The sequence below is a fragment of the Oncorhynchus clarkii genome, chromosome 10 (genome assembly GCF_045791955.1).
Source record: "Oncorhynchus clarkii lewisi isolate Uvic-CL-2024 chromosome 10, UVic_Ocla_1.0, whole genome shotgun sequence".
Lineage (NCBI taxonomy): Eukaryota > Metazoa > Chordata > Actinopteri > Salmoniformes > Salmonidae > Oncorhynchus > Oncorhynchus clarkii.
In genome coordinates this window covers 11,712,717-11,739,188 of record NC_092156.1, presented here as the reverse complement: position 1 = coordinate 11,739,188, position 26,472 = coordinate 11,712,717, and the positions used below count along the sequence as shown (strand labels likewise).

Below are 26,472 nucleotides of genomic sequence, written 5' to 3'. Positions count from 1 at the left end.
AAGCGATAATATTGAAATGGAAGGAGTATCAGACCACTGCAAATCTACCAAGACCTGGCCGTCCCTCTAAACTTTCAGCTCATACAAGGAGAAGACTGATCAGAGATGCAGCCAAGAGGCCCATGATCACTCTGGATGAACTGCAGAGATCTACAGCTGAGGTGGGAGACTCTGTCCATAGGACAACAATCAGTCGTATATTGCACAAATCTGGCCTTTATGGAAGAGTGGCAAGAAGAAAGCCATTTCTTAAAGATATCCATAAAAAGTGTTGTTTAAAGTTTGCCACAAGCCACCTGGGAGACACACCAAACATGTGGAAGAAGGTGCTCTGGTCAGATGAAACCAAAATTGAACTTTTTGGCAACAATGCAAAACGTTATGTTTGGCGTAAAAGCAACACAGCTCATCACCCTGAACACACCATCCCCACTGTCAAACATGGTGGTGGCAGCATCATGGTTTGGGCCTGCTTTTCTTCAGCAGGGACAGGGAAGATGGTTAAAATTGATGGGAAGATGGATGGAGACAAATACAGGACCATTCTGGAAGAAAACCTGATGGAGTCTGCAAAAGACCTGAGACTGGGACGGAGATTTGTCTTCCAACAAGACAATGATCCAAAACATAAAGCAAAATCTACAATGGAATGGTTCAAAAATAAACATATCCAGGTGTTAGAATGGCCAAGTCAAAGTCCAGACCTGAATCCAATCGAGAATCTGTGGAAAGAACTGAAAACTGCTGTTCACAAATGCTCTCCATCCAACCTCACTGAGCTCGAGCTGTTTTGCAAGGAGGAATGGGAAAAAATGTCAGTCTCTCGATGTGCAAAACTGATAGAGACATACCCCAAGCGACTTACAGCTGTAATCGCAGCAAAAGGTGGCGCTACAAAGTATTAACTTAAGGGGGCTGAATAATTTTGCACGCCCAATTTTTCAGTTTTTGATTTGTTAAAAAAGTTTGAAATATCCAATAAATGTCGTTCCACTTCATGATTGTGTCCCACTTGTTGTTGATTCTTCACAAAAAAATACAGTTTTATATCTTTATGTTTGAAGCCTGAAATGTGGCAAAAGGTCGCAAAGTTCAAGGGGGGCGAATACTTTCGCAAGGCACTGTACCACACCTCCTCGGGCCTTATTGTTTAGTATAGTATATAGTATGTGTGAGCAGTTCCCACATGAAAAAATACTGTAGTATACTATGGTATAAATACTATAGTATTCACTGTAGTGTTTTTGCAGTATTTACTGTAGTATACTGTAGTATTTACTATACACTAGTTGGTTCATTAGGAACAAAAACAACATGCCCTAACCATGGGGAAAAACAGATGAGGTTGGCTTAGATTGTTGACAACATGTAAGCTATATTTTTTCTCCATTGTTTATTGAAAACATAAATACATTTGCACAATGACCACTTGTTGTCTCTCAAATACATTGTTACATTTGTTGGTTACCTAGCTATCGAATTTGAGCCGTATTAGCATTGACATGAAATCAGTCAAAACAGCTCAAATCAAGACATGGTAACAATAAGATAAAACTAACTGAAACGAGCCCCTTACGATTCCCCACATGGCAGTTTGTTGTCGTTCATGCTAGTAGTCAGGCCATCCAGAACCACAACACCAGGCTGATTCTGCTGCATGGAAGCGCGCACATTGTTTTTGTGACTTTGTCAGCCAACCTATCTCTAGTGTTTTTGTTTTATTGTCTTTGGCATAGAACTGGAGGCTTTCTCCTTGAGGAAACCTACTGGAGAAATGCTAAAAGAGCAGGTTTTTAAAAGCTTTTCCATAACCTGTAGGTAGGTAGGTCTGAACAGAAAGTTCAGAGCTTCTGCTCTTTTCTATAACCTGTAGGTAGGTAGGTCTGAACAGAGAGTTCAGAGCTTCTGCTCTTTTCTATAGTAAGTACAGTAGTATTCTATTGTCAACTGTAGTATTTCTTCATGTGGGTTGAAAGGAGATTGAACCAAGGGCAAGTATTACTGTATTATTTTCACCAGTCTTCTGGTAAATGCAACACTGTTGTTGTGATAATGGCAATAGCTGGAAATCCTTATTAGGAATCTGAGGAAACGGATGTTTTGGGTAGTAGGATGTCTAGAAACACATCTGAGTGTTCTACATGACGTTGTCACTGTATTTAGACAGCGTCCTTACCTCACCTTACCATCTCTCTCTTCCTCTCTCTCTTTCTCTCTCTCTCTCTCTCTCTCTCTTCTTTCTCTTTTCTATCTTATCTCTCTCTTCTCTCCTCTTCTCTCTCCTCTCTCCCTCTTCTCTCTTCTCTCTTCTCTCTCTAGAACGTGACAATCAGGAGGCGAGGATCACAGAGATCCATAGCATCGTCCACTGGCTCCCAGAGAAGAACCGGCAGATGCTGGACCTGCTTACGAAACACTTGGCAAAGTAGGTTTGGTTTAGGCCCACTCCCCTGGGGTCTCCCATGTACTGTGTTACAAGTCCTCCTGACTGTACCGCGCTGACGTCCATGACCACAACTGACTCCCAAATTCACCCTATTCCTTATATAGTGCACTATTTAGGGAATAGGGTGTCCATTTTGGATGCAGACCATGTTACAAATCCCCCACCCATGCCGAAAGCCACTACCACACCCACCCAGGCCTGTAAGAGGATTGGCTTGGTAATGAACTCAGGACTGTAGTGTTGACACCAGTAATGGCTCCTAGCTTTCCCCTGTGTTCCTCCTCTACACCACCACCGAAAAACAACACACGTCATTAGTTTGGTCGCCAGACTCATCCTCTTCTTCTGGGTATTGTTGTCCAATGGAGGCGGTGCAGTTTGCCATCTGTCTTTCTCAATACCATGTCAGAGTGACGATAGGTTACTATCAGAGGCAGGCTGCAGAGTTAAAACTCTTACCCTATTTATTGTTGTCCAACATGCTGAGAGAGGATTATGGGTAATTGTAAATCTGACGTCATGGTTTAGATTTAACTAACATACACTATATCTATGTACATTTATTTTTACATTTCATGTGCCGTCACATACGAGATGGTACATCCTGAAATTGGAAATGACAGTGTTTTTAAACGAATGGGCAGATGTTGGATAATGACAGTGTTATTATAGGAATGGGCAGATGTTGGATAATGACAGTGTTTTTAAACGAATGGGCAGATGTTGGATAATGACAGTGTTTTATAGGACTGGGCAGATGTTAGATAATGACAGTGTTTTTATAGGAATGGGCAGATGTTGGATAATGACAGTGTTTTTATAGGAATGGGCAGATGTTGGATAATGACAGTGTTTTTATAGGACTGGGCAGATGTTAGATAATGACAGTGTTTTATAGGAATGGGCAGATGTTAGATAATGACAGTGTTTTTATAGGAATGGGCAGATGTTAGATAATGACAGTGTTTTTAAACGAATGGGCAGATGTTAGATAATGACAGTGTTTTATAGGAATGGGCAGATGTTGGATAATGACAGTGTTTTTATAGGACTGGGCAGATGTTGGATAATGACAGTGTTTTATAGGACTGGGCAGATGTTGGATAATGACAGTGTTTTATAGGACTGGGCAGATGTTGGATAATGACAGTGTTTTATAGGACTGGGCAGATGTTGGATAATGACAGTGTTTTTAAACGAATGGGCAGATGTTGGATAATGACAGTGTTTTTATAGGAATGGGCAGATGTTGGATAATGACAGTGTTTTTAAACGAATGGGCAGATGTTGGATAATGACAGTGTTTTTATAGGAATGGGCAGATGTTGGATAATGACAGTGTTTTATAGGACTGGGCAGATGTTGGATAATGACAGTGTTTTATAGGACTGGGCAGATGTTGGATAATGACAGTGTTTTTAAACGAATGGGCAGATGTTGGATAATTACAGTGTTTTATAGGAATGGGCAGATGTTGGATAATGACAGTGTTTTATAGGACTGGGCAGATGTTGGATAATGACAGTGTTTTATAGGACTGGGCAGATGTTGGATAATGACAGTGTTTTTATAGGAATGGGCAGATGTTGGATAATGACAGTGTTTTATAGGAATGGGCAGATGTTGGATAATGACAGTGTTTTTATAGGAATGGGCAGATGTTGGATAATGACAGTGTTTTTATAGGAATGGGCAGATGTTAGATAATGACAGTGTTTTTATAGGACTGGGCAGATGTTAGATAATGACAGTGTTTTTATAGGAATGGGCAGATGTTAGATAATGACAGTGTTTTTATAGGACTGGGCAGATGTTAGATAATGACAGTGTTTTATAGGACTGGGCAGATGTTAGATAATGACAGTGTTTTTATAGGACTGGGCAGATGTTAGATAATGACAGTGTTTTATAGGACTGGGCAGATGTTAGATAATGACAGTGTTTTATAGGACTGGGCAGATGTTAGATAATGACAGTGTTTTATAGGACTGGGCAGATGTTGGATAATGACAGTGTTTTATAGGACTGGGCAGATGTTGGATAATGACAGTGTTTGACCCCAGCTAAAATAAGGGCTTAACTTGGTTGGTATGTGCACTATGATGCAGCAGGGTTGTTCCATCGATTTGCTGCCTTTTGAGAAGTGTAACTTGGTAAAAAATTTATAGAAAAATGATTTCACCTAATTTTAACATTCTGTCATAAAGAGCACATGTTCAACTTCATCAAAATATATAGTACCTGTCTGAGGCCCAGTGCTGTGTTTTATATCATACTGTATAGCAGCTGATGAAGCTAACACTGTAAAAGTGAGAGAATAAAATGTGATCAGTGTTATTTCCTCATAGCTGGTTGAAAATATAGTCTACACAGCATTTTCCGATCAGCAGGTTTGCGTGGGCGGGAGTTTCGGATTTCTATGGTGACATCACCATACGGTAAATTGGTTAATAGACCAATAACGAAGAGAGTACCAAACCTGCCAGTTTTTCCCTCCCCACCCAGACAACTCCCAGACACTAATAGCAACATTCTTGCTTGAGAAAGTTTTTTGCTTTAAAACTATTTATGCCCATTTTAATGGAAATCTATTACAGTAAGGTACTTAATTGTTACACAGAAACTCCATGATATTGATATAAAAACTGCTGCATTGGGTCTTTAAAGTAACATGGTTGACGGTTTCTTCTTAAATCACCCATAAATCACCCACGTGACAGGGGGAATGGAAGCTTGTTGTGTGCAACAGGGAGTGGCAATTGAATGCAAACTTCACAACATTTTTTAAATTGTTCAAACATTTTCAAGCCTGTCTGTCTACGGGTAACAGGGTGGACATGTTACGCTCCGCTCCACCTGCTCAGTTTTCCACCACAAAACACCTGAAAATGACAAACTCTATGATTTGACTATTAGATGTTTAAAGTTCCACCATATTAAAACAAGAGTTCAGTTCACATAACAGGGTTGACCTTAAAATGAGGGACAGACGGAAATTAATCACTAGCCACACGAAATAAATAATGATCTTCAGAAATGACTGTCGAAGCAACAAAATGACTAAGGCTGAATTAAGAGGGTTTGTATCTTCCTGGAAGTGACACAGGGTGACGGAGGGCATTTTAACAAGCCTTTATTCATATTCCTAAAACATCTGATTTATTGCATTTTCCATGTGGCCTATATTAAAGGGCGCTTTATTTAATATTTTTAAAATTCAATATTAGTGCACAATTTCAAATTTAAATATGAAAGGGACACAAAAGGCAGTCATTTCGTGGAACGACCCAGCAGTGTCACTCAGAAAGTAGCAACACCATGCAACACTAACTCTGGACAGGGCCAAAGAGAAAATTAATTTATTTTATGGAGTTTAGCTGATATCAGCAGTGCAAAACTCCCATTTGTGATTTTACTTTGATTGGGAAGAATGTGTGCCCTCAATATGAATGCCAGCCAACTGGCATTAGTGAGATGTGTCACAATTAATCAATGATTTATACTGCATCCCAAATGGAACCCTATCCTTTTATAGCACACTAGCAGGACACATCTTTAAAGTGCGGCAGGTAGCCTAGCGGTTAAGAGTATTGGGCCAATAACAGAATGGTTGCTGGTTCGAATCCCCGAGCTGACTAGGTGAAAAATTGGGCGATGTACCCTTGAGCAAGGCATTTCACTCTAACTGCTCATGTAAGTCTCTCTAGATAAGAGCGGCTGCTAAAAGACTAAAATGTAAATGTAAAGTCTCACACATCTTTCCTCGCTCACTCCCACCCTTACCTCACGACCTCCCCAGTGTGGCCAATCACCACCAGCAGAACCTGATGACTGTGGCTAACCTGGGAGTGGTGTTCGGCCCAACTCTGCTGAGGCCGCAGGAAGAGACTGTGGCAGCCATCATGGACATCAAGTTCCAGAACATCGTGGTGGAGATCCTCATCGAGAACCACGAGAGGGTGAGTCAGTCAGTGAGGGGTCTCTGAGAGAGAAGTTCTGTTCAACACAATCCAACACCTTATCTTATCTCTCTTACCTGGATGACAGGGTTCGTATCCAAGTCCCACATTGGCCCCTGGCGGATAATGGGCCCGTTGGAGGGAGGGAGGGAGAGACCAGAACTATAATCTGGTTAGCCAGGGTGGAGGAGTATTTATCACTAAGTGTGTCTGTGAAAACTAATGATCCACTTTTACTTGAGCAGCGATTGATTCTGAGATTCATCTGCCCCAGACTTTTGATTGAATTATCTGAATGGAATGAGAGAAATGTTGTCAGAGGAATGGAGAACACAGTGTTGGGAAAATAAGCATCCTTGTCATAATGCTGATAACATTTCTGAATAACTGAAGCATTATGAGAGTGGCATGGTATTAAGTATGTGGACATTCTCTCCGTTACTGAAGAGCTCAGTGACTTTCAACGTGGCACCGTCATACACTACATCCCCAAAAGGATATGGACATCGACCCGTCGAACATATCATTCCAAAATCATGGACTTCCTATGATGGTGCCACGTTGAAAGTCACTGAGCTCTTCAGTAAGGCCATTCTACTGCCAATGTTTGTCTATGGAGACTGACTGTGTGCTTGATTGTATACACTTGTCAGCAACGGGTGTGGCTGAAATAGCCGAATCCACTAATTTGAAGGTGTGTCCACATACTTCTGTATATATAGTGTAGGATGCCACCTTTCCAAGTCAGTTAGTCAAATGTATGCCCTGCTAGCAGCTTCCCCGGGACCACTGTAAGGGATGTTATTGTGAAGTGAAAACGTATTGGAGCAACAACGGCTCAGCCGCGAAGTGGTAGGCCACACAAGCTCACAGAACGGGACCACCGAGTGCTGATGCGCGTTGCGCGCATAAATTGTCTGTCCTCGGATGCAACACTCAATACCGAGTTCCAAACGGCCTCTGGAAGAAACATCAGCACAAGAACTGTTTGCCGGGAGCTTCATGAAATGTGTTTCCATGGCCGAGCAGCTGCACACAAGCCTAAGATCACCATGCGCAATGCCAAGCTTCGACTGGAGTGGTGTAAAGCTTGCCGCCGTTGGACTCTGGAGCAGTGGAAATGTGTTCTCTGGAGTGATGAATCACGCTTCACCATCTGGCCGTTCGACGGACGAATCTGGGTTTGGATGAGCCAGGAGAATGGTACCTGCCCGAATGAATAGTGCTAACTGCAAAGTTTGTTGGAGGAGAAGGAATAATGCTCTGGGGCTGTTTTTCATGGTTCGGGCCCCTTACGTCCAGTGAAGGGAAGTCTTAGCACTACGGCATACAATGACATTCTAGATGAATCTGTGCTTCCAATTTTGTGGCAACAGTTTTGGGAAGGCCCTTTCTTGTTTCAGTATGACAATACCTCCTTGCACAAAGTGAGGTCCATACAGAAATGATTTGTCGAGATCGGTGTGAAAGAACTGTCGTGTCTTTGGCTATGCCGGATTAAGTGATATGACATGCCATTCTATAAAATAATTTCTCCGTAATTAATATTACCTGATTGAGCTAATCATGTAAATGTAATTAACTAGAGAGCACCACAAAAAAATATTTATAGAGCTGTTATCTTCCGAATAAACTCTTAAAGACCTAGTAATATTTTACATCAATAGCAGTCGATATTAATATTCACCTTAATTCAGTCTCATCTGAAAGTTGTAAATTCTTGGTTATCTGCATCAACCCTGGCTAACAAGTTGAATCAGCAATACAAAATTGGGTTAATTATTTATTTACTAAATACTTAACTAATCACACAGAATTACACATACACATAATTAATCATAACTTGATTACAGATTACGTCATAAAGGAAAACGTCCCTAGCGGGCGGAACAGATATGACAGCTTGTTACACAAAAGATAAGGGCTGGGTTTGAGTGAAAGAGCGGGAAGACTGAGGAACAAAGGAAGAAGCAGTGCTATCGTAAATACAGTATCTTATGCATTCTAAATTACCGGCCATTTGGAAAAGGAAAATGCAATAAATATTTACTCTGAGCTGCGCTTCAGTTGGTTGGTGGTAGATGGAAGGCCGTGTTGCCAAACCAAGTCTTTTGTCCTTTGAAGAATGTCTCTGGTGGTCAATTGGATGTGTTGTAGTAATGTTGTTGAGTGATAGACGGGATACTCTGTCTGTTCCTTCCTAACCCTCGTTTGCAGCTGCTGTTGCTAACTCAACGGCTAGGAGGTATCACTTCTGTATTGAATAAGAGTTCAAAGTTCATACCATTCGCAACCAAAGCTCACGCTGATGTTGGCTTCGTTCTGTAGTTATTATCTGAACCATTCTGACATCGGACCGTCGTCCTCACATCCTCGGAACAGGAGGTTACATTTTCGTCAAGGCTTTATATAGTGGAGCGAGGGTGTGTCTGAAAAGTTTTATAAGCCATGTCTCTTCACAGGGGCAGGCCACTGATTGAGCAGAGCCCTAACCTTATGAAAACCCAAATCTCTCATTTGGAAGCTGAAATCACATTTCATCCCATCACGAATAATTTCATATTTAAACATTTAAATTGAACAACAATTCCATGTGAATCCGATAACTCTGATGTGTAGACTTTACACTGAAAAGTTTCTGTCATCTTATCATTGATGAGAATGTCTCAGATGACAACCGAACTGACATCATATTCATTAAGTACCACTGCATATGTTCAATTGGTCGGATTACCAGAATATAGTTCATTTCCCCCCCCCCCCACCTTCTGATGTTCCCAGAATCTCTATGTTAACCAAGGGTTTTGCAAATGTCACATCAGTAGGGTAGAGAGAGGAAAACAGGGGAAAGAGGTATTTATGACTGTCATAAACCTACCCCCAGGCCAACGTCATGACAGAACTTTCCTGGCCTGCACAGAGCCCTGACCTCAACCCCATCGAACACCTTTGGGATGAGTTGGACCGCCGACTGCGAGCCAGGCCTAATCGCCCAACATCAGTGCCGACCTCACTAATGCTCTTGTGGCTGAATGGAAGCAAGTCCCCACAGCAATGTTCCAACATCTAGTGGAAAGCCTTCCCAAAAGAGTGGAGGCTGTTATAGCAGCAAAGGGGGGACCAACTCCATATTAATGCCCATGATTTTTGAATGAGATTTTTGACAAGCAGGTGTCCATATACTTTAGGCCATGTAGTGAATCTGTAAGTTGTAATACCATTTCCTATTTTCTCACACATTGTCAAACTAAATGTATAGTGTGAGTAAGTTTATTTAGCCATGGGTGGGTACCTGTAGTCAGTGTACAGTATGGGAAGGTTGATTATGCCAGTGCTGTGTGTGCAGATATTCAATGACATGCCAGTTCCGGGAGGTGGCCCGGCCAACCTACAGCTCAACCTGCAGCCGCGGAGGAGGAGCACGGAGAGCAAGGCCCCGTCCTGCAGCGAGAGACCCCTCACCCTCTTCCACACACCCACACACTCCCAGAAAGGTGGGCACAACAGTCTCTCTTCATCCCACACACCCTTCCTAATGTTCAGTGTCAGTCAGACATTCAAATTGCCTGAGATTTGTTCATCCTTCTTAATTTAAATGACTTTCTTCTCCTTTTTCAAATGTAAAAAAATGTATATATTGAGAGCATTTGAGTCAGCGGCTGACACATTGATCACCAATATTAAATATCCTCCTCACCAACTCAAGTGGTTAGTGTAACATATACATCTTCTTACTGCTGTTATGTAGTGGAGGAGAGGAACAGTGTGGTAGTGAACTCTACTCCAGAGCCCCAGCAGCCGCAGCCAGCCCAGGCCAAGGCCCCCCACAACAACCCTTCAGCCAACCCCTCCTCCTCCTCAGCAGCGGTCGACCATAACAGCAGTGGCAGCCACGGCCACAGCTGGACCCCACGCAACAGCCTGACCAGCACTGACAGGGACCAGGACAGGGGCCTGACTGCCAGGCAGAACTTACAGAGCCGCCCAAACTCACTGTGAGTACACATACCTTGCGTGGTATGATGATGTTCAAGTGTCGGGATCAGAACGCTGCCCTGAAGGAGTGTCTGACCGTACAGTGAGTCAACTAACTCACACCTCATGTCATCAATGAGACTTCATAAAACATGGTTTTTATTTACAGTTTAAAACAAATACATTTCATGTTTTATAACCATTTTAAGACCAAACTAATTATATGAAGTACAATACACGCACGCACACTCTCTTTCTTCACCGTACTCTTTGTCTCTTTCTTCACCCTCCTCTCTATCTTCACCCTCCTTTCTGCCTATTTCTTCACCTTCCTCTCTCTTTTTCTTCACCCTCCTAGCTGTCTCTTTCTTCACCCTCCTCTCTATCTTCACCCTCCTTTCTGCCTATTTCTTCACCTTCCTCTCGCTTTTTCTTCACCCTCCTAGCTGTCTCTTTCTTCACCCTCCTCTTTGTCTCTTTCTTCACCCTCCTCTCTATCTTCACCCTCCTTTCTGCCTATTTCTTCACCTTCCTCTCTCTTTTTCTTCACCCTCCTAGCTGTCTCTTTCTTCACCCTCCTCTCTATCTTCACCCTCCTTTCTGCCTATTTCTTCACCTTCCTCTCGCTTTTTCTTCACCCTCCTAGCTGTCTCTTTCTTCACCCTCCTCTTTGTCTCTTTCTTCACCCTGCTCTCTATCTTCACCCTCCTTTCTGCCTATTTCTTCACCTTCCTCTCTCTTTTTCTTCACCCTCCTAGCTGTCTCTTTCTTCACCCTCCTCTCTGTCTCTTTCTTCACCCTCCTCTCTGTCTCTTTCTTCACCCTCCTATCTCTATTTTTTCACCCTCCTCTCTGTCTCTTTCTTCACCCTCCTCTCTGTCTCTTTCATCACCCTCCTCTCTGTCTCTTTGTCCACCCTCCTATCTCTCTTTCTTCACCCTCCTCTCTGTCTCTTTCTTCACCCTCCTCTCTGTCTCTTTGTCCACCCTCCTATCTCTCTTTCTTCACCCTCCTCTCTGTCTCTTTCTTCACCCTAATATCTCTCTTTCTTCACCCTCCTATCTCTCTTTCTTCACCCTCCTCTCTATTCCTTCACCCTCCTCTCTGTCTTTTTCTTCACCCTCCTCTCTGTCTCTTTCTTCACCCTCCTCTCTGTCTCTTTCTTCACCCTCCTCTCTGTCTCTTTCTTCACCCTCCTCTCTGTCTCTTTCCTCCCCCTCCTCTCCGACTCTTTCTCTGCGTTGACATAATACTCCCCCGAGTGTTGATAGAAGACATCTCTGATGGAATATGACCTTACCTTGTGAAATCTCTTGAAGGTTGACAAAAGTAATTTAACTCACTGGGAGTAGTGAGATGTCTCTCCAAAACCACACAAGATTGGCTATACTCAATTCTGTCTCTCTCATACTCCTTCTTTCGCGCTTGCTCTCCCACTGATTATGTCTCATCTTCAGAGCTCTGTTCTCATGTATTTTCTTTCCCTTAAGATCATGTTTGGAGGTGTTGGCACTGAGGAGAATGGGTCCATTTGCAGTGTGATCCTCTCTCTCTCTCCCTCCTTCTCTCTCTCGCTCTTTCTCTCCATCCTCTCTCACTCTGTCTCTCTTCCTCCCTCTCCTGTTCTCCCTGAACTTCTCTCTCTCTGTCTCTGTCTCTCTCTTTCTCTCCCCCTCTCCCCCTCTCTCTCTCTCTCACTTCCTCCCTCTCTTTGTCTCCCTCTCCCCCTCTCTCTCTCTGTCCCTCCCTCCGTCCCTCCCTTGCTCTCTCTCTATCCCCTTCTCTCTCTCTTTCTCCCACTCTCTCTCCCCCTTAACCCCCCTCTCCCTCTCAGAACAAGAAGTGGACACAGCAGATTGAATAAGAAATTGATTTTGAGCCACAATCTGATGGCCTTTTGGAACACACTTAATTCCCTCCAATATAAAATGTAGGACAAGAGATGGAGAGAGAGACATCGTGTTGTCAGTATGTTTCTCCGCTGAGGCTAGCAGCAATCCTGAACAGAGTTCTGATAATGGGTCATAATGGATCATAGTTTTAACGACAACATGGTGCATTCACAACATGGCGCATTCATAACATGGCGCATTCACAACATGGTGCATTCACAACATGGCACATTCACAACATGGCGCATTCACAACATGGCGCATTCACAACATGGTGCATTCACAACATGGTGCATTCACAACATGGTGCATTCACAACATGGTGCATTCATAACATGGCGCATTCACAACATGGCGCATTCACAACATGGTGCATTCACAACATGGTGCATCAGAGATATTAGAGAAAGGAGGAGATAGATAATCCCATTGGGCAATGAATGGAGAAACGTATAACACCCCCCCACCAAGCAGACTGTTGGCCAATCACATTCACATTGTCATGCTGTGTTCCGCAGTTGCTAAGCTAATCGTCACGCAATCCCTTCTCAAAGTCAGGGTATGAGTCGAGAAACATGCCTATTTTCCTCAAGTGTATGTAATGTCACGATTCCAAAGCTATACAATATTACAGAAAACAAGTGAATAATCTCACATCTCAGAAAATATTTGTAATGTTGTACTCTTGTTCAAGAAATTCCTGCTGATGTTGGGTTTTTGAGCTTGCGCACAATTGACTCGCATTCACTCCTTGTCCCAGAATGAACTGTACGGCCCATTGACGACGTATGGGCAATATACACAATGGACGTTAATACAATTCCAATGGAGTTTCCCCATCTCCTCAAAACAATCTGTGGGTGCATTCACAAAATGGTTTATTTGAGGATTCCATTGATCATGTGGTGAGTCTCGATCCAAAGTGTCACTTAGTTTTAGTCAATTTAAATGAAGGACTTTACATTGTGAGCAAAATGATTAATTATATCACTTTAGTAAATCATTTTAAAAGGGTTAATGACGTTAGATTTGAGCATCTGTTGCCTCGATTAAAAAAATCCTACATAACCAAACATTTGTCATTGCTGTTACTACTCCTACTGGTGACATAATGTTATCATAATGGCATATTCATTGATTTAGAATGGGAAAATGGACCCAAATACATTTAAATAAATACAAATGTAGAAAAATAAGTACTCCAAAATGCCCCCGCAAACGGCCCTTTTAGGAGTTTTCTTTTAATCAAACCTTCACAAGCAATTTGATGGTTTGACAACAACCAGTTATTTAGCTTAAAAAAATAGGTTAAAAGCAAGATTTCCCCTCAGAAAGCAAATACAGTGGCTTGGTAAACCAAGAGTTCATCCACTCAGTACTGACATGCAGTGAAAGGCCATGAAACAGCTGACTAAATCATCAATGGGCTTATCAAGGAACAACTATATTAGTTGAAGGTCAGATTTTAACAGTGTTGCGGCTTTTTTACAGCAGAAAACTGACTCATATTACAAGTGTTTCTTTAACTCCCCGTGCTGATTATCTGAAAGGTTTTGTGGAGCGAGGGAGAGCAGAACTCTCAGGGGGAAGCAGGGGAGACCTTCTGGCTCTCACATAACAACTGGAACCTTGTTCAACTGGTTCAATGCCTGCCTGTACAGTGACTTGGTTTCATTCAATGCTAGCCTGTACAGAGACTTGGTTTCATTCAATAATAGCCTGTACATAGACTTGGTTTCATTCAATGCTAGCCTGTACATAGACTTGGTTTCATTCAATGCTAGCCTGTACAGAGACTTGGTTTCATTCAATGCTAGCCTGTACAGAGACTTGTTTTCATTCAATGCTAGCCTGTACAGAGACTTGGTTTCATTCAATAATAGCCTGTACATAGACTTGGTTTCATTCAATGCTAGCCTGTACAGTGACTTGGTTTCATTCAATGCTAGCCTGTACAGAGACTTGGTTTCATTCAATGCCTGCCTGTACAGTGACTTGGTTTCATTCAATGCTAGCCTGTATAGAGACTTTGTTTCATTCAATGCTAGCCTGTACAGAGACTTGTTTTCATTCAATGCTAGCCTGTACAGAGACTTGGTTTCATTCAATACTAGCCTGTACATAGACTTGTTTTCATTCAATGCTAGCCTGTACAGAGACTTGGTTTCATTCAACACTAGCCTGTACAGAGACTTGGTTTCAGTCAATGCTAGCCTGTACATAGACTTGGTTTCATGCAATGCTAGCCTGTACAGAGACTTGGTTTCATTCAAAGCTAGCTTCTACAGTGACTTGGTTTCATTCAATAATAGCCTGTACATAGACTTAGTTTCATTCAATGCTAGCCTGTACAGTGACTTGGTTTCATTCAATGCTAGCCTGTATAGAGACTTTGTTTCATTCAATGCTAGCCTGTACATAGACTTAGTTTCATTCAATGCTAGCCTGTACAGTGACTTGGTTTCATTCAATGCTAGCCTGTATAGAGACTTGGTTTCATTCAATGCTAGCCTGTACATAGACTTGGTTTCATTCAAAGCTAGCCTGTACAGAGACTTTGTTTCATTCAATGCTAGCCTGTACAGTGACTTGGTTTCATTCAATGCTAGCCTGTACAGAGACTTGGTTTCATTCAATGCTAGCCTGTACAGAGACTTGGTTTCATTCAACACTAGCCTGTACAGAGACTTGGTTTCAGTCAATGCTAGCCTGTACATAGACTTGGTTTCATTCAATGCTAGCCTGTACAGAGACTTGGTTTCATTCAATGCTAGCCTGTACAGAGACTTGGTTTCATTCAACACTAGCCTGTACAGTGACTTGGTTTCAGTCAATGCTAGCCTGTACAGAGACTTGGTTTCATTAAAAAAATGTATTAGGCAAGTCTGTTAAGAACATATTCTTATTTACAATGACAGATTTTTAACTTGTCAGCTTGGGGATTTAATCTAGCAACCTTTCAGTTAATGGCCCAACGCTCTAACCACTAGGCTACTTGCCATTCCAATGCTAGCCTACTGGTGCAGAGAGCAGAGGGTTCGGTAAATCGTAATATTTATTCTCCGGCACAAAACAGTCACGCCAAAATACAGGGCGCATAAAACAGACCAGCCCAAACACAGGACCAAACAGTCTGGAGAAAACAAACACGCAAACACATCCACAACCAACAGAGTCACAATCCCGCACAAACCTAGATGGACCTAACAGGCCTAAACAGACATAAATCAATAAACGAAACAGGGAACAGGTGCAACCAATAAGACAAAACGAAAAGGAAAAAGGGATCGGTGTCGGCTAGTAGACCGGCGACGACGACCGCCGATCGCCGCCCGAACAGGCAGGGGAGCCGCCTTCGGCGGGAGTCGTGACACACCTTTACACTGAGTGCACAAAACATTGGGAACACCTGCTCTTTCCATGGGATAGACTGACCAGGTGAATCCAGGTGAAAGCTATGATCCCTTCTTGATGTAATTAGTTAACAAATCCACTTCAATCAGTGTAGATGAAGGGGAGGACAGGTCAAAGAAGGATTATTAAGCCTTGAGACAATTGAGACATTGATTGTGTATGTGTGCCATTCCGAGGGTGAATGGGCAAGACAGGGTATGACTGTCGGTGCTTGGCGCAGCGGTTTGTGACAAGCAACGCTGCTTGGTTTTTCACACAGTTTCCTGTGTGTATCAAGAATAGTCCACCACCCAAAGGACATCCAGCCAACTTGACACAACTGTCAGAAGCATTATAGTCAACATGGGCCAGCATCCATGTGGAATGCCTTTGACACCTTGTAGAGTCCATGCCCCAAATAATTGAGTCTGCTCTGAGGGCAAAAGGGGTGGGATGCAACTCAATATTAGGAAGGTGTTCTTAATGTTTTGTACAATCAGTGTATGTCTGATAAGCTGTTTCACAGCTCATAATAGTAACTCTGGTACCACTTACAAGTTCTAGGAAGACCTTGACCCCTGACCTCAGTGGAAACATCATTAAAGAGACATAATTTCACGCCATCCAAAACCACCTCTGAGAGTAATACGACTTTTACTAATGCACCACCTCTGGTACAGTTGGAGCTTCACCTGTCGTTGCTTTCAGTCCTGTCTGTCTTTGTAGTTTTATCAGATGGTGAAATTATGATCTAACACAAAACCCTTCAAAGTTCCAGCTGCTGGTTTTGGTTAAGTCGGAACTTACAGGTCCTTTGCTTGGCTTCAGCAATGACCCCATGGCAGGGTCAGTCTTTTCCTCTGTGGATCTCAGCTGTTATTGTTTCTTCCTATTCTGTTTTATTAGAAGGGGCGGTGCAGCACAGGGCTGAATTACAACTGAGAAAAACACACAAGACTAGAATCCCTGGTGACTCAGACCTCAAAAATGTTATTGAAAACGTGTCATCAAAATATTTCCATTTCTCCTAGCCAGCCAGTTGTACAAAGAGGCATCACTCACCAGGGCCAGTCGAAGCAAGTTCTGCCGCGACTACAGTCTCTCGAGGAGCTAACGCTCTCTCCATCCCTCTCTTTCTCTCTCTCTCTCTCTCTCTCTCTCTCTCTCTCTCTCTCTCTCTGTCTCGCTCTCTCCTCTCTCTCAGTAGAGCTGTCTCTCTCTCTCTCTCTCTCTCTCTCTCTCTCTCTCTCTCTCTCTCAGTAGAGCTGTCTCTTTCTCTCTCTGTCTCTCTGTCTCTCTCTCTGTCTCTCTGTCTCTCTCTCTCTCTCTCTGTCTCTCTCCTCTCTCTCAGTAGAGCTGTCTCTCTCTCTCAGTAGAGCTCTCTCTCTCTCTCTCTATCTCTCTCTCTCTGTCCCTCTCCTCTCTCTCAGTAGAGCTGTCTCTCTCTCTCTCTCTCTCTCTCTCTCTCTCTCTCTCTCTCAGTAGAGCTGTCTCTTTCTCTCTCTCTGTCTCTCTCTCTCTCTCTCTCAGTAGAGCTGCCTCTCTCTCTCTCTCTCTCTCTCAGTAGAGCTGTCTCTCTCTCTTTCTCAGTAGAGCTGTCTCTCTCTCTCTCTCTCTCTCTCAGTAGAGCTGTCTCTCTCTCTCTATCTCTCTCTCAGTAGAGCTGTCTCTCTCTCTCTCAGTAGAGCTGTCTCTCTCTCTCTCTCTCTCTCTCTCTCTCTCTCTCTCAGTAGAGCTGTCTCTCTCTCTCTCAGTAGAGCTGTCTCTCTCTCTCTCTCTCTCTCAGTAGAGCTGTCTCTCTCTCAATTCAATTCAATTCAATTCAAGGGCTTTATTGGCATGGGAAACATGTGTTAACATTGCCAAAGCAAGTGAGGTAGACAACATACAAAGTGAATATATAAAGTGAAAAACAACAAAAATTAACAGTAAACATTACACATACAGAGGTTTCAAAACAGTAAAGACATTACAAATGTCATATTATATTTATATACAGTGTTTTAACAATGTACAAATGGTTAAAGGACACAAGATAAAATAAATAAGCATAAATATGGGTTGTATTTACAATGGTGTGTGTTCTTCACTGGTTGCCCTTTTCTCGTGGCAACAGGTCACAAATCTTGCTGCTGTGATGGCACACTGTGGAATTTCACCCAGTAGATATGGGAGTTTTTCAAATTTGGATTTGTTTTCGAATTCTTTGTGGATCTGTGCAATCTGAGGGAAATATGTCTCTCTAATATGGTCATACATTGGACAGGAGGTTAGGAAGTGCAGCTCAGTTTCCACCTCATTTTGTGGGCAGTGAGCACATAGCCTGTCTTCTCTTGAGAGCCATGTCTGCCTACGGCGGCCTTTCTCAATAGCAAGGCTATGCTCACTGAGTCTGTATATAGTCAAAGCTTTCCTTAATTTTGGGTCAGTCACAGTGGTCAGGTATTCTGCCGCTGTGTACTCTCTGTTTAGGGCCAAATAGCATTCTAGTTTGCTCTGTTTTTTTGTTAATTCTTTCCAATGTGTCAAGTAATTATCTTTTTGTTTTCTCATGATTTGGTTGGGTCTAATTGTGCTGTTGTCCTGGGGCTCTGTAGGGTGTGTTTGTGTTTGTGAACAGAGCCCCAGGACCAGCTTGCTTAGGAGACTCTTCTCCAGGTTCATCTCTCTGTAGGTGATGGCTTTGTTATGGAAGGTTTGTGAATCACTTCCTTTTAGGTGGTTGTAGAATTTAACGGCTCTTTTCTGGATTTTGATAATTAGTGGGTATCGGCCTAATTCTGCTCTGCATGCATTATTTGGTGTTCTACGTTGTACACGGAGGTATTTTTAGCCAAATCCTAATTGGTATGTTGAAATTTATGTTTCTTTTGATGGCATAGAATGCCCTTCTTGCCTTGTCTCTCAGATCGTTCACAGCTTTGTGGAAGTTACCTGTGGCGCTGATGTTTAGGCCAAGGTATGTATAGTTTTTTGTGTGCTCTAGGGCAACAGTGTCTAGATTGAATTTGTATTTGTGGTCCTGGTGACTGGACCTTTTTTGGAACACCATTATTTTGGTCTTACTGAGATTTACTGTCAGGGCCCAGGTCTGACAGAATCTGTGCATAAGATCTAGGTGCTGCTGTAGGCCCTCCTTGGTTGGTGACAGAAGCACCAGATCATCGGCAAACAGCAGACATTTGACTTCGGATTCTAGCAGGGGGAGGCCGGGTGCTGCAGACTTTTCTAGTGCCCGCGCCAATTCGTTGATATATATGTTGAAGAGGGTGGGGCTTAAGCTGCATCCCTGTCTAACCCCACGACCCTGTGTGAAGAAATGTGTGTTTTTTGCCAATTTTAACCGCACACTTGTTGTTTGTGTACATGGATTTTATAATGTCGTATGTTTTACCCCCAACACCACTTTCCATCAGTTTGTATAGCAGACCCTCATGCCAGATTGAGTCGAAGGCTTTTTTGAAATCAACAAAGCATGAGAAGACTTTGCCTTTGTTTTGGTTTGTTTGGTTGTCAATTAGGGTGTGCAGGGTGAATACATGGTCTGTTGTACGGTAATTTGGGAAAAAGCCAATTTGACATTTGCTCAGTACATTGTTTTCATTGAGGAAATGTACGAGTCTGCTGTTAATAATAATGCAGAGGATTTTCCCAAGGTTACTGTTGACACATATTCCACGGTAGTTATTGGGGTCAAATTTGTCTCCACTTTTGTGGATTGGGGTGATCAGTCCTTGGTTCCAAATATTGGGGAAGATGCCAGAGCTAAGTATGATGTTAAAGAGTTTTAGTATAGCCAATTGGAATTTCACAGGCCTTTTTGGGTTGGAGGGTTTTTATTTTGTCCTGTAACTCATTCAATGTAATTGGATAATCCAGTGGGTTCTGGTAGTCTTTAATATATGATTCTAAGATTTGTATTTGATCATGTATATGTTTTTGCTCTTTATTCTTTGTTATAGAGCCAAAAAGATTGGAGAAGTGGTTTACCCATACATCTCCATTTTGGATAGATAATTCTTGTTGTTGTTGTTTGTTTAGTGTTTTCCAATTTTCCCAGAAGTGGTTAGAGTCTATGGATTCTTCAATTGCATTGAGCTGATTTCTGACATGCTGTTCCTTCTTTTTACGTAGTGTATTTCTGTATTGTTTTAGTGATTCACCATAGTGAAGGCGTAGACTCAGGTTTTCCGGGTCTCTATGTTTTTGGTTGGACAGGTTTCTCAATTTCTTTCTTAGATTTTTGCATTCTTCATCAAACCATTTGTCATTATTGTTAATTTTCTTCGGTTTTCTATTTGAGATTTTTAGATTTGATAGGGAAGCTGAGAGGTCAAATATACTGTTAAGATTTTCTACTGCCAAGTTTACACCTTCACTATTACAGCGGAACGTTTTACCCAGGAAATTGTCTAAAAGGGATTGAATTTGTTGTTGCCTAATTGTTTTTTGGTAGGTTTCGAAACTGCATTCCTTCCATCTATAGCATTTCTTAATGTTACTCAGTTCCTTTGGCTTTGATGCCTCATGATTGATTATTGCTCTGTTTAAGTAGACTGTGATTTTGCTGTGGTCTGATAGGGGTGTCAGTGGGCTGACTGTGAACGCTCTGAGAGACTCTGGGTTGAGGTCGGTGATAAAGTAGTCTACAGTACTACTGCCAAGAGATGAGCTATAGGTGTACCTACCATAGGAGTCCCCTCGAAGCCTACCGTTGACTATGTACATACCCAGCGTGCGACAGAGCTGCAGGAGTTGTGACCCGTTTTTGTTGGTTATGTTGTCATAGTTGTGCCTAGGGGGGCATATGTGGGAGGGAATGCTGTCACCTCCAGGCAGGTGTTTGTCCCCCTGTGTGCTTAGGGTGTCAGGTTCTTGTCCGGTTCTGGCATTTAGGTCGCCACAGACTAGTACATGTCCCTGGGCCTGGAAATGATTGATTTCCCCCTCCAGGATGGAGAAGCTGTCTTCATTAAAATATGGGGATTCTAGTGGGGGGATATAGGTAGCACACAGGAGGACATTTTTCTCTGTTAGGATAATTTCCTTTTGAATTATTTTTCTCTCTCTCAGTAGAGCTGTCTCTCTCTCTCTCTCTCTCTCTCTCAGTAGAGCTGTCTCTCTCTCTCTCTCTCTCAGTAGAGCTGTCTCTCTCTCTCCTCTCTCTCAGTAGAGCTGTCTCTCTCTCTCCTCTCTCTCAGTAGAGCTGTCTCTCTCAAGAATTGTAAATAGAAGAAAGTAGCCTTGGTTAATCCACGTCTGGGGACTGGCAGAACTGTACAATTTATTGTCTCAGGTCAGGATTCTAGAACCTTGATTAGTGAAGGGAGCAGGTCATAAAAACATGGCACGGACAGCAATATGATATTATGGATTAGTGACGGATCTGTAGCCAATTGTTCTAATGAGAGAGGTACTAAATTCAGCTGACCCTTTGCAGACAAGTACACAAACCAGATGTAATTAGAATTCTCAGGCACATTAAGTATTTCCAAAGGTTGAGAAACGCACCAACAATATGCTAAGAGCCATTCAGACATCATAAACAGGCAGATGACATAGTAATACAGTTATTACAGGCTTTGGGAGTACAAATATGATTTACTCATAATGCTGTTAAGGTGACTTTCCTTCTTACAAAGTGGAATTCTTGGAGACGTAGTGGAAAACACTACAGATGTAGGATCTTAATTTGATTACGCTGTTGCAGGAGAACTGTGTTGACATTTCACTTGCCCTGCCTGTGTTCTCTCCATTAATGCAACAAGGCCCCCTGCCCTGACCAGTAATATCCTGCGTCACATTTGGCCTACAGGCTGTTTAGTAACCTAGGGGGGTAGCAGACTAGGCGTAATACGGTAATATCTTTATTTAGTCTGGCAGTGTTGATACCCCATCTGATAAAGCTCTCTGGGCCTGGCGCACTGTAATTAAATGATGTTGTCAAGATTGATGGACGATGTGAAAAAAACGTGGGATCAGTTTCATTAAGCCAGCTCAGGCAAAGCGTGCCGCTCTGGGAGGAAGAGCAGAGATTTGCTGCTAGGCAGGGGAATGGCAGAGATATATGCCGCGGTGTTGAAAGAACAAGATGCATTTGCTTTGAATTAAAAATGGTAGACAAACAAAGGTAGAGGTGTATCTGATGTAGATTATAAGATTGGTTTAAAACCTTAAATAAAGGACCAAATATTTATCTGAACACCTTGGGGTATTTCATGTGTGGCAGATTGGGTCAGTCGGTTTGTGGGAGGTTGTTACAACAGGCAGAGCTAGCTATGTGGAAAGTATTATTCATGGATTGCACTGTTGTCACTAATGGCTGTTTCTAAAAGTAACTGCACATAGCGGCACAGTGACCCTATGCATGATTAAATATACTGTAGGCATCAGCATGCCTCATTAATAACCTCTTCACTACAGTGTAATGTGAAGCAGCATGACTAACTCACTCCTCCATTGTGATTCCAGACTGAACCCAAAGAGCCGCACCAGTATCCCAACGAGGTATGGACGTGTTCTTCACACCCGTTCGTCACTAACCAATGACACAAATCTATCACAAATAACAAGATAATTCAGTCAAGATGTGTCTGTGCCATCACAATAACAAATCATCTAGCGTTCTTACCAGTTCCAACTCAATACGTACTGAGCTATAATTAAAATGCACCCTGATCTTTGTTCACAATCAGACATATTATATTGCAGATGTCATCAAACTATGACAACTCTAGTCTAATGGGAATTACCATTGTTTACTTGCGTCTGAAACAAAGAACAACCAAGTTCCAGCTGATACTTAGTTACAGCTGATGCTTAGTTCCAGCTGATGCTTAGTTCCAGCTGATGCTTAGTTTTAGCTAATGCTTAGTTCCAGCCGATGCTTAGTTCCAGCTGATGCTTAGTTCTAGTTGATGCTTAGTTCCAGCTGATGCTTAGTTCCAGCTGATGCTTAGTTCTGGTTGATGCTTAGTTCCAGCTGATGCTTAGTTCTAGTTGATGCTTAGTTCCAGCTGATGCTTAGTTCTAGCTGATGCTTAGTTCTAGTTGATGCTTAATTCTAGCTGATGCTTAGTTCCAGTTGATGCTTAGTTCCAATTGATGCTTAGTTCTAGCCGATGCTTAGTTCTAGCTGATGCTTAGTTCTAGTTGATGCTTAGTTCCAGTTGATGCTTAGTTCTAGCTGATGTTTAGTTCTAGTTGATGCTTAGATCCAGTTGATGCTTAGTTCTAGCCGATGCTTAGTTCTAGCTGATGCTTAGTTCTAGTTGATGCTTAGTTCCAGCGGATGCTTAGTTCCAGTTGATGATTAGTTCTAGCTGATGTTTAGTTCTAGTTGATGCTTAGTTCTAGTTGATGCTTAGTTCCAGTTGATGCTTAGTTCTAGCTGATGCTTAGTTCTAGTTGATGCTTAGTTCTAGTTGATGCTTAGTTCTAGTTGATGCTTAGTTCCAGTTGATGCTTAGTTCCAGCGGATGTTTAGTTCCAGCGGATGCTTCGTTCCAGCTGATGCTTAGTTCTAGCTGATGCTTAGTTCTAGTTGATGCTTAGTTCTAGTTGATGCTTAGTTCCAGTTGATGCTTAGTTCCAGCTGATGCTTAGTTCCAGCTGATACCTAGTTCCAGCTGATGCTTAGTTCCAGCTGATGCTTAGTTTTAGCTGATGCTTAGTTCCAGCTGATGCTTAGTTTTAGCTGATGCTTAGTTCCAGCTGATGCCTGTATGCAGCCTGTACGGGTTGTCTCACTAGATACTGGATATAGTATAGCCACTCCATGTAGTCGCTGACAGTCTAGTCACCATGGATGTTGTGTATGTGTGTCTCTCAGCCCAGCCTCACCCAGCCCCACCTCACCACGTTCCCCCTCCTGGCCGATGTTCTCCGCACCCTCCAGCCCCCAGCCAGCCTCCTCCAGTGACTCCTCCCCCATCAGGTCTGTCACCACGTCCTCCCAACACGCCATCTTCGGTTGCACCTTCTACTCACAATGCCAATTCTGGAGCTTTGCTCCGCCTCACTGCTGCACCCCCTCTGCCCCACCCCCACCACCGTGTATGATCACTGACAGATAGTTCCTGATCATCATGAGAGGCTTACCCTGTTCACACTATTACGCCAATTTGAATTGCACTATACTAGCTCAGGTTAATTTATTCCTTCCCAGAAACAACGGCAGATGTGTAACCAGGCCAGCGCAGTACAGCTCAGCTCAGCTTGGCTCAGTCGTGTGAAAAGTTATAAGTAAGGTGGATCACAGGCTCATCTTTGGTTGATTCAGGATACAGCCAGTCTATCAGTCTTCCAAAAATGGTTATGCATGTAGGCAGGTAATTCAGATAAACTCCATAATATAAATACCTTGAGTCAGGTCTAGACAGATATACTCCAGATTATAAATACCTTGAGTCAGGTCTAGACAGATATACTCCAGATTATAAATACCTTGAGTCAGGTCTAGACAGATAAACTCCAGATTATAAATACCTTGAGTCAGGTCTAGACAGATATACTCCAGATTATAAATACCTTGAGTCAGGTCTAGACAGATAAACTCCAGATTATAAATACCTTGAGTCAGGTCTAGACAGATATACTCCAGATTATAAATACCTTGAGTCAGGTCTAGACAGATATACTCCAGATTATAAATACCTTGAGTCAGGTCTAGACAGATATACTCCAGATTATAAATACCTTGAGTCAGGTCTAGACAGATATACTCTAGATTATAAATACCTTGAGTCAGGTCTAGACAGATATACTCCAGATTATAAATACCTTGAGTCAGGTCTAGACAGACATACTCCAGATTATAAATACCTTGAGTCAGGTCTAGACAGATATACTCCAGATTATAAATACCTTGAGTCAGGTCTAGACAGATATACTCCAGATTATAAATACCTTGAGTCAGGTCTAGACAGATATACTCCAGATTATAAATACCTTGAGTCAGGTCTAGACAGATATACTCCAGATTATAAATACCTTGAGTCAGGTCTAGACAGATATACTCAAAATTTGAAATACCTTGAGTCAGGTCTAGACAGATATACTCAAAATTTGAAATACCTTGAGTCAGGTCTAGACAGATATACTCAACATTTTAAATACCTTGAATCAGGTCTAGACAGAAACTCCAGATTATAAATATCTTGAGTCAGGTCTAGACAGAAACTCCAGATTATAAATACCTTGAGTCAGGTTTAGACAGATATACTCCAGATTATAAATACCTTGAGTCAGGTCTAGACAGATATACTCCAGATTATAAATATCTTGAGTCAGGTCTAGACAGAAACTCCAGATTATAAATACCTTGAGTCAGGTTTAGACAGGTTCAGAATAACCATGGGCCTTTTTTGGGAAGCTGTGTAAATATCTGTCGGATGTATAGCATATTCGTTGCTGCTTTTTGCTTTACAAGGACACACTTCTTGTAAAGCAAGATGGCTACCTTGGGTGGCAGGTAGCCTAGTGGTTAGAGTGTTGGGCCAGTGACTGAAAGGTTGCTAGATTGAATCCCCGAGCTGACAAGGTAAAAATCTGTTGTTCTGCCCCTGAACAAGGCAGTTAACCCACTGTTCCGAGGCTGTCATTGTAAATAAGAATTTGTTGTTAACTGACTTGCCTAGTTAAATAAAGAATAAAAACTTCCTTGTCAAACTATATGAATGTACAGTGCCTTGCGAAAGTATTCGGCCCCCTTGAACTTTGCGACCTTTTGCCACATTTCAGGCTTCAAACATAAAGATATAAAACTGTATTTTTTTGTGAAGAATCAACAACATGTGGGACACAATCATGAAGTGGAACGACATTTATTGAATATTTCAAACTTTTTTAACAAATCAAAAACTGAAAAATTGGGCGTGCAAAATTATTCAGCCCCCTTAAGTTAATACTTTGTAGCGCCACCTTTTGCTGCGATTACAGCTGTAAGTCGCTTGGGGTATGTCTCTATCAGTTTTGCACATCGAGAGACTGACATTTTTTCCCATTCCTCCTTGCAAAACAGCTCGAGCTCAGTGAGGTTGGATGGAGAGCATTTGTGAACAGCAGTTTTCAGTTCTTTCCACAGATTCTCGATTGGATTCAGGTCTGGACTTTGACATGGCCATTCTAACACCTGGATATGTTTATTTTTGAACCATTCCATTGTAGATTTTGCTTTATGTTTTGGATCATTGTCTTGTTGGAAGACAAATCTCCGTCCCAGTCTCAGGTCTTTTGCAGACTCCATCAGGTTGTCTTCCAGAATGGTCCTGTATTTGGCTCCATCCATCTTCCCATCAATTTTAACCATCTTCCCTGTCCCTGCTGAAGAAAAGCAGGCCCAAACCATGATGCTGCCACCACCATGTTTGACAGTGGGGATGGTGTGTTCAGCTGTGTTGCTTTTACGCCAAACATAACGTTTTGCATTGTTGCCAAAAAGTTCAATTTTGGTTTCATCTGACCAGAGCACCTTCTTCCACATGTTTGGTGTGTCTCCCAGGTGGCTTGTGGCAAACTTTAAACAACACTTTTTATGGATATCTTTAAGAAATGGCTTTCTTCTTGCCACTCTTCCATAAAGGCCAGATTTGTGCAATATACGACTGATTGTTGTCCTATGGACAGAGTCTCCCACCTCAGCTGTAGATCTCTGCAGTTCATCCAGAGTGATCATGGGCCTTTTGGCTGCATCTCTGATCAGTCTTCTCCTTGTATGAGCTGAAAGTTTAGAGGGACGGCCAGGTCTTGGTAGATTTGCAGTGGTCTGATACTCCTTCCATTTCAATATTATCGCTTGCACAGTGCT

The 26,472-nt window shown here is 42.4% G+C and overlaps 1 protein-coding gene and 1 non-coding gene across 2 annotated transcripts in view; one reads left to right on the top strand and one right to left on the bottom strand.

Moving 5' to 3' along the window:
• The window catches only part of LOC139418009 (rho GTPase-activating protein 26-like), a 156,401-nt gene that overhangs the window by 124,254 nt on the left and 5,675 nt on the right, over positions 1–26,472 (top strand). Inside the window, exons 17-22 of the mRNA XM_071167087.1 lie at positions 2,320–2,425; positions 6,246–6,405; positions 9,752–9,899; positions 10,154–10,400; positions 22,137–22,172; positions 23,497–23,601. Coding sequence (XP_071023188.1) covers positions 2,320–2,425; positions 6,246–6,405; positions 9,752–9,899; positions 10,154–10,400; positions 22,137–22,172; positions 23,497–23,601 — 802 coding nt within the window. The remainder of the gene's footprint in view (positions 1–2,319; positions 2,426–6,245; positions 6,406–9,751; positions 9,900–10,153; positions 10,401–22,136; positions 22,173–23,496; positions 23,602–26,472) is intronic.
• Positions 1,741–1,795, bottom strand: LOC139419835 (U7 small nuclear RNA). Its single transcript, XR_011635448.1, has one exon. It is a non-coding gene; the product is annotated as a U7 small nuclear RNA (small nuclear RNA).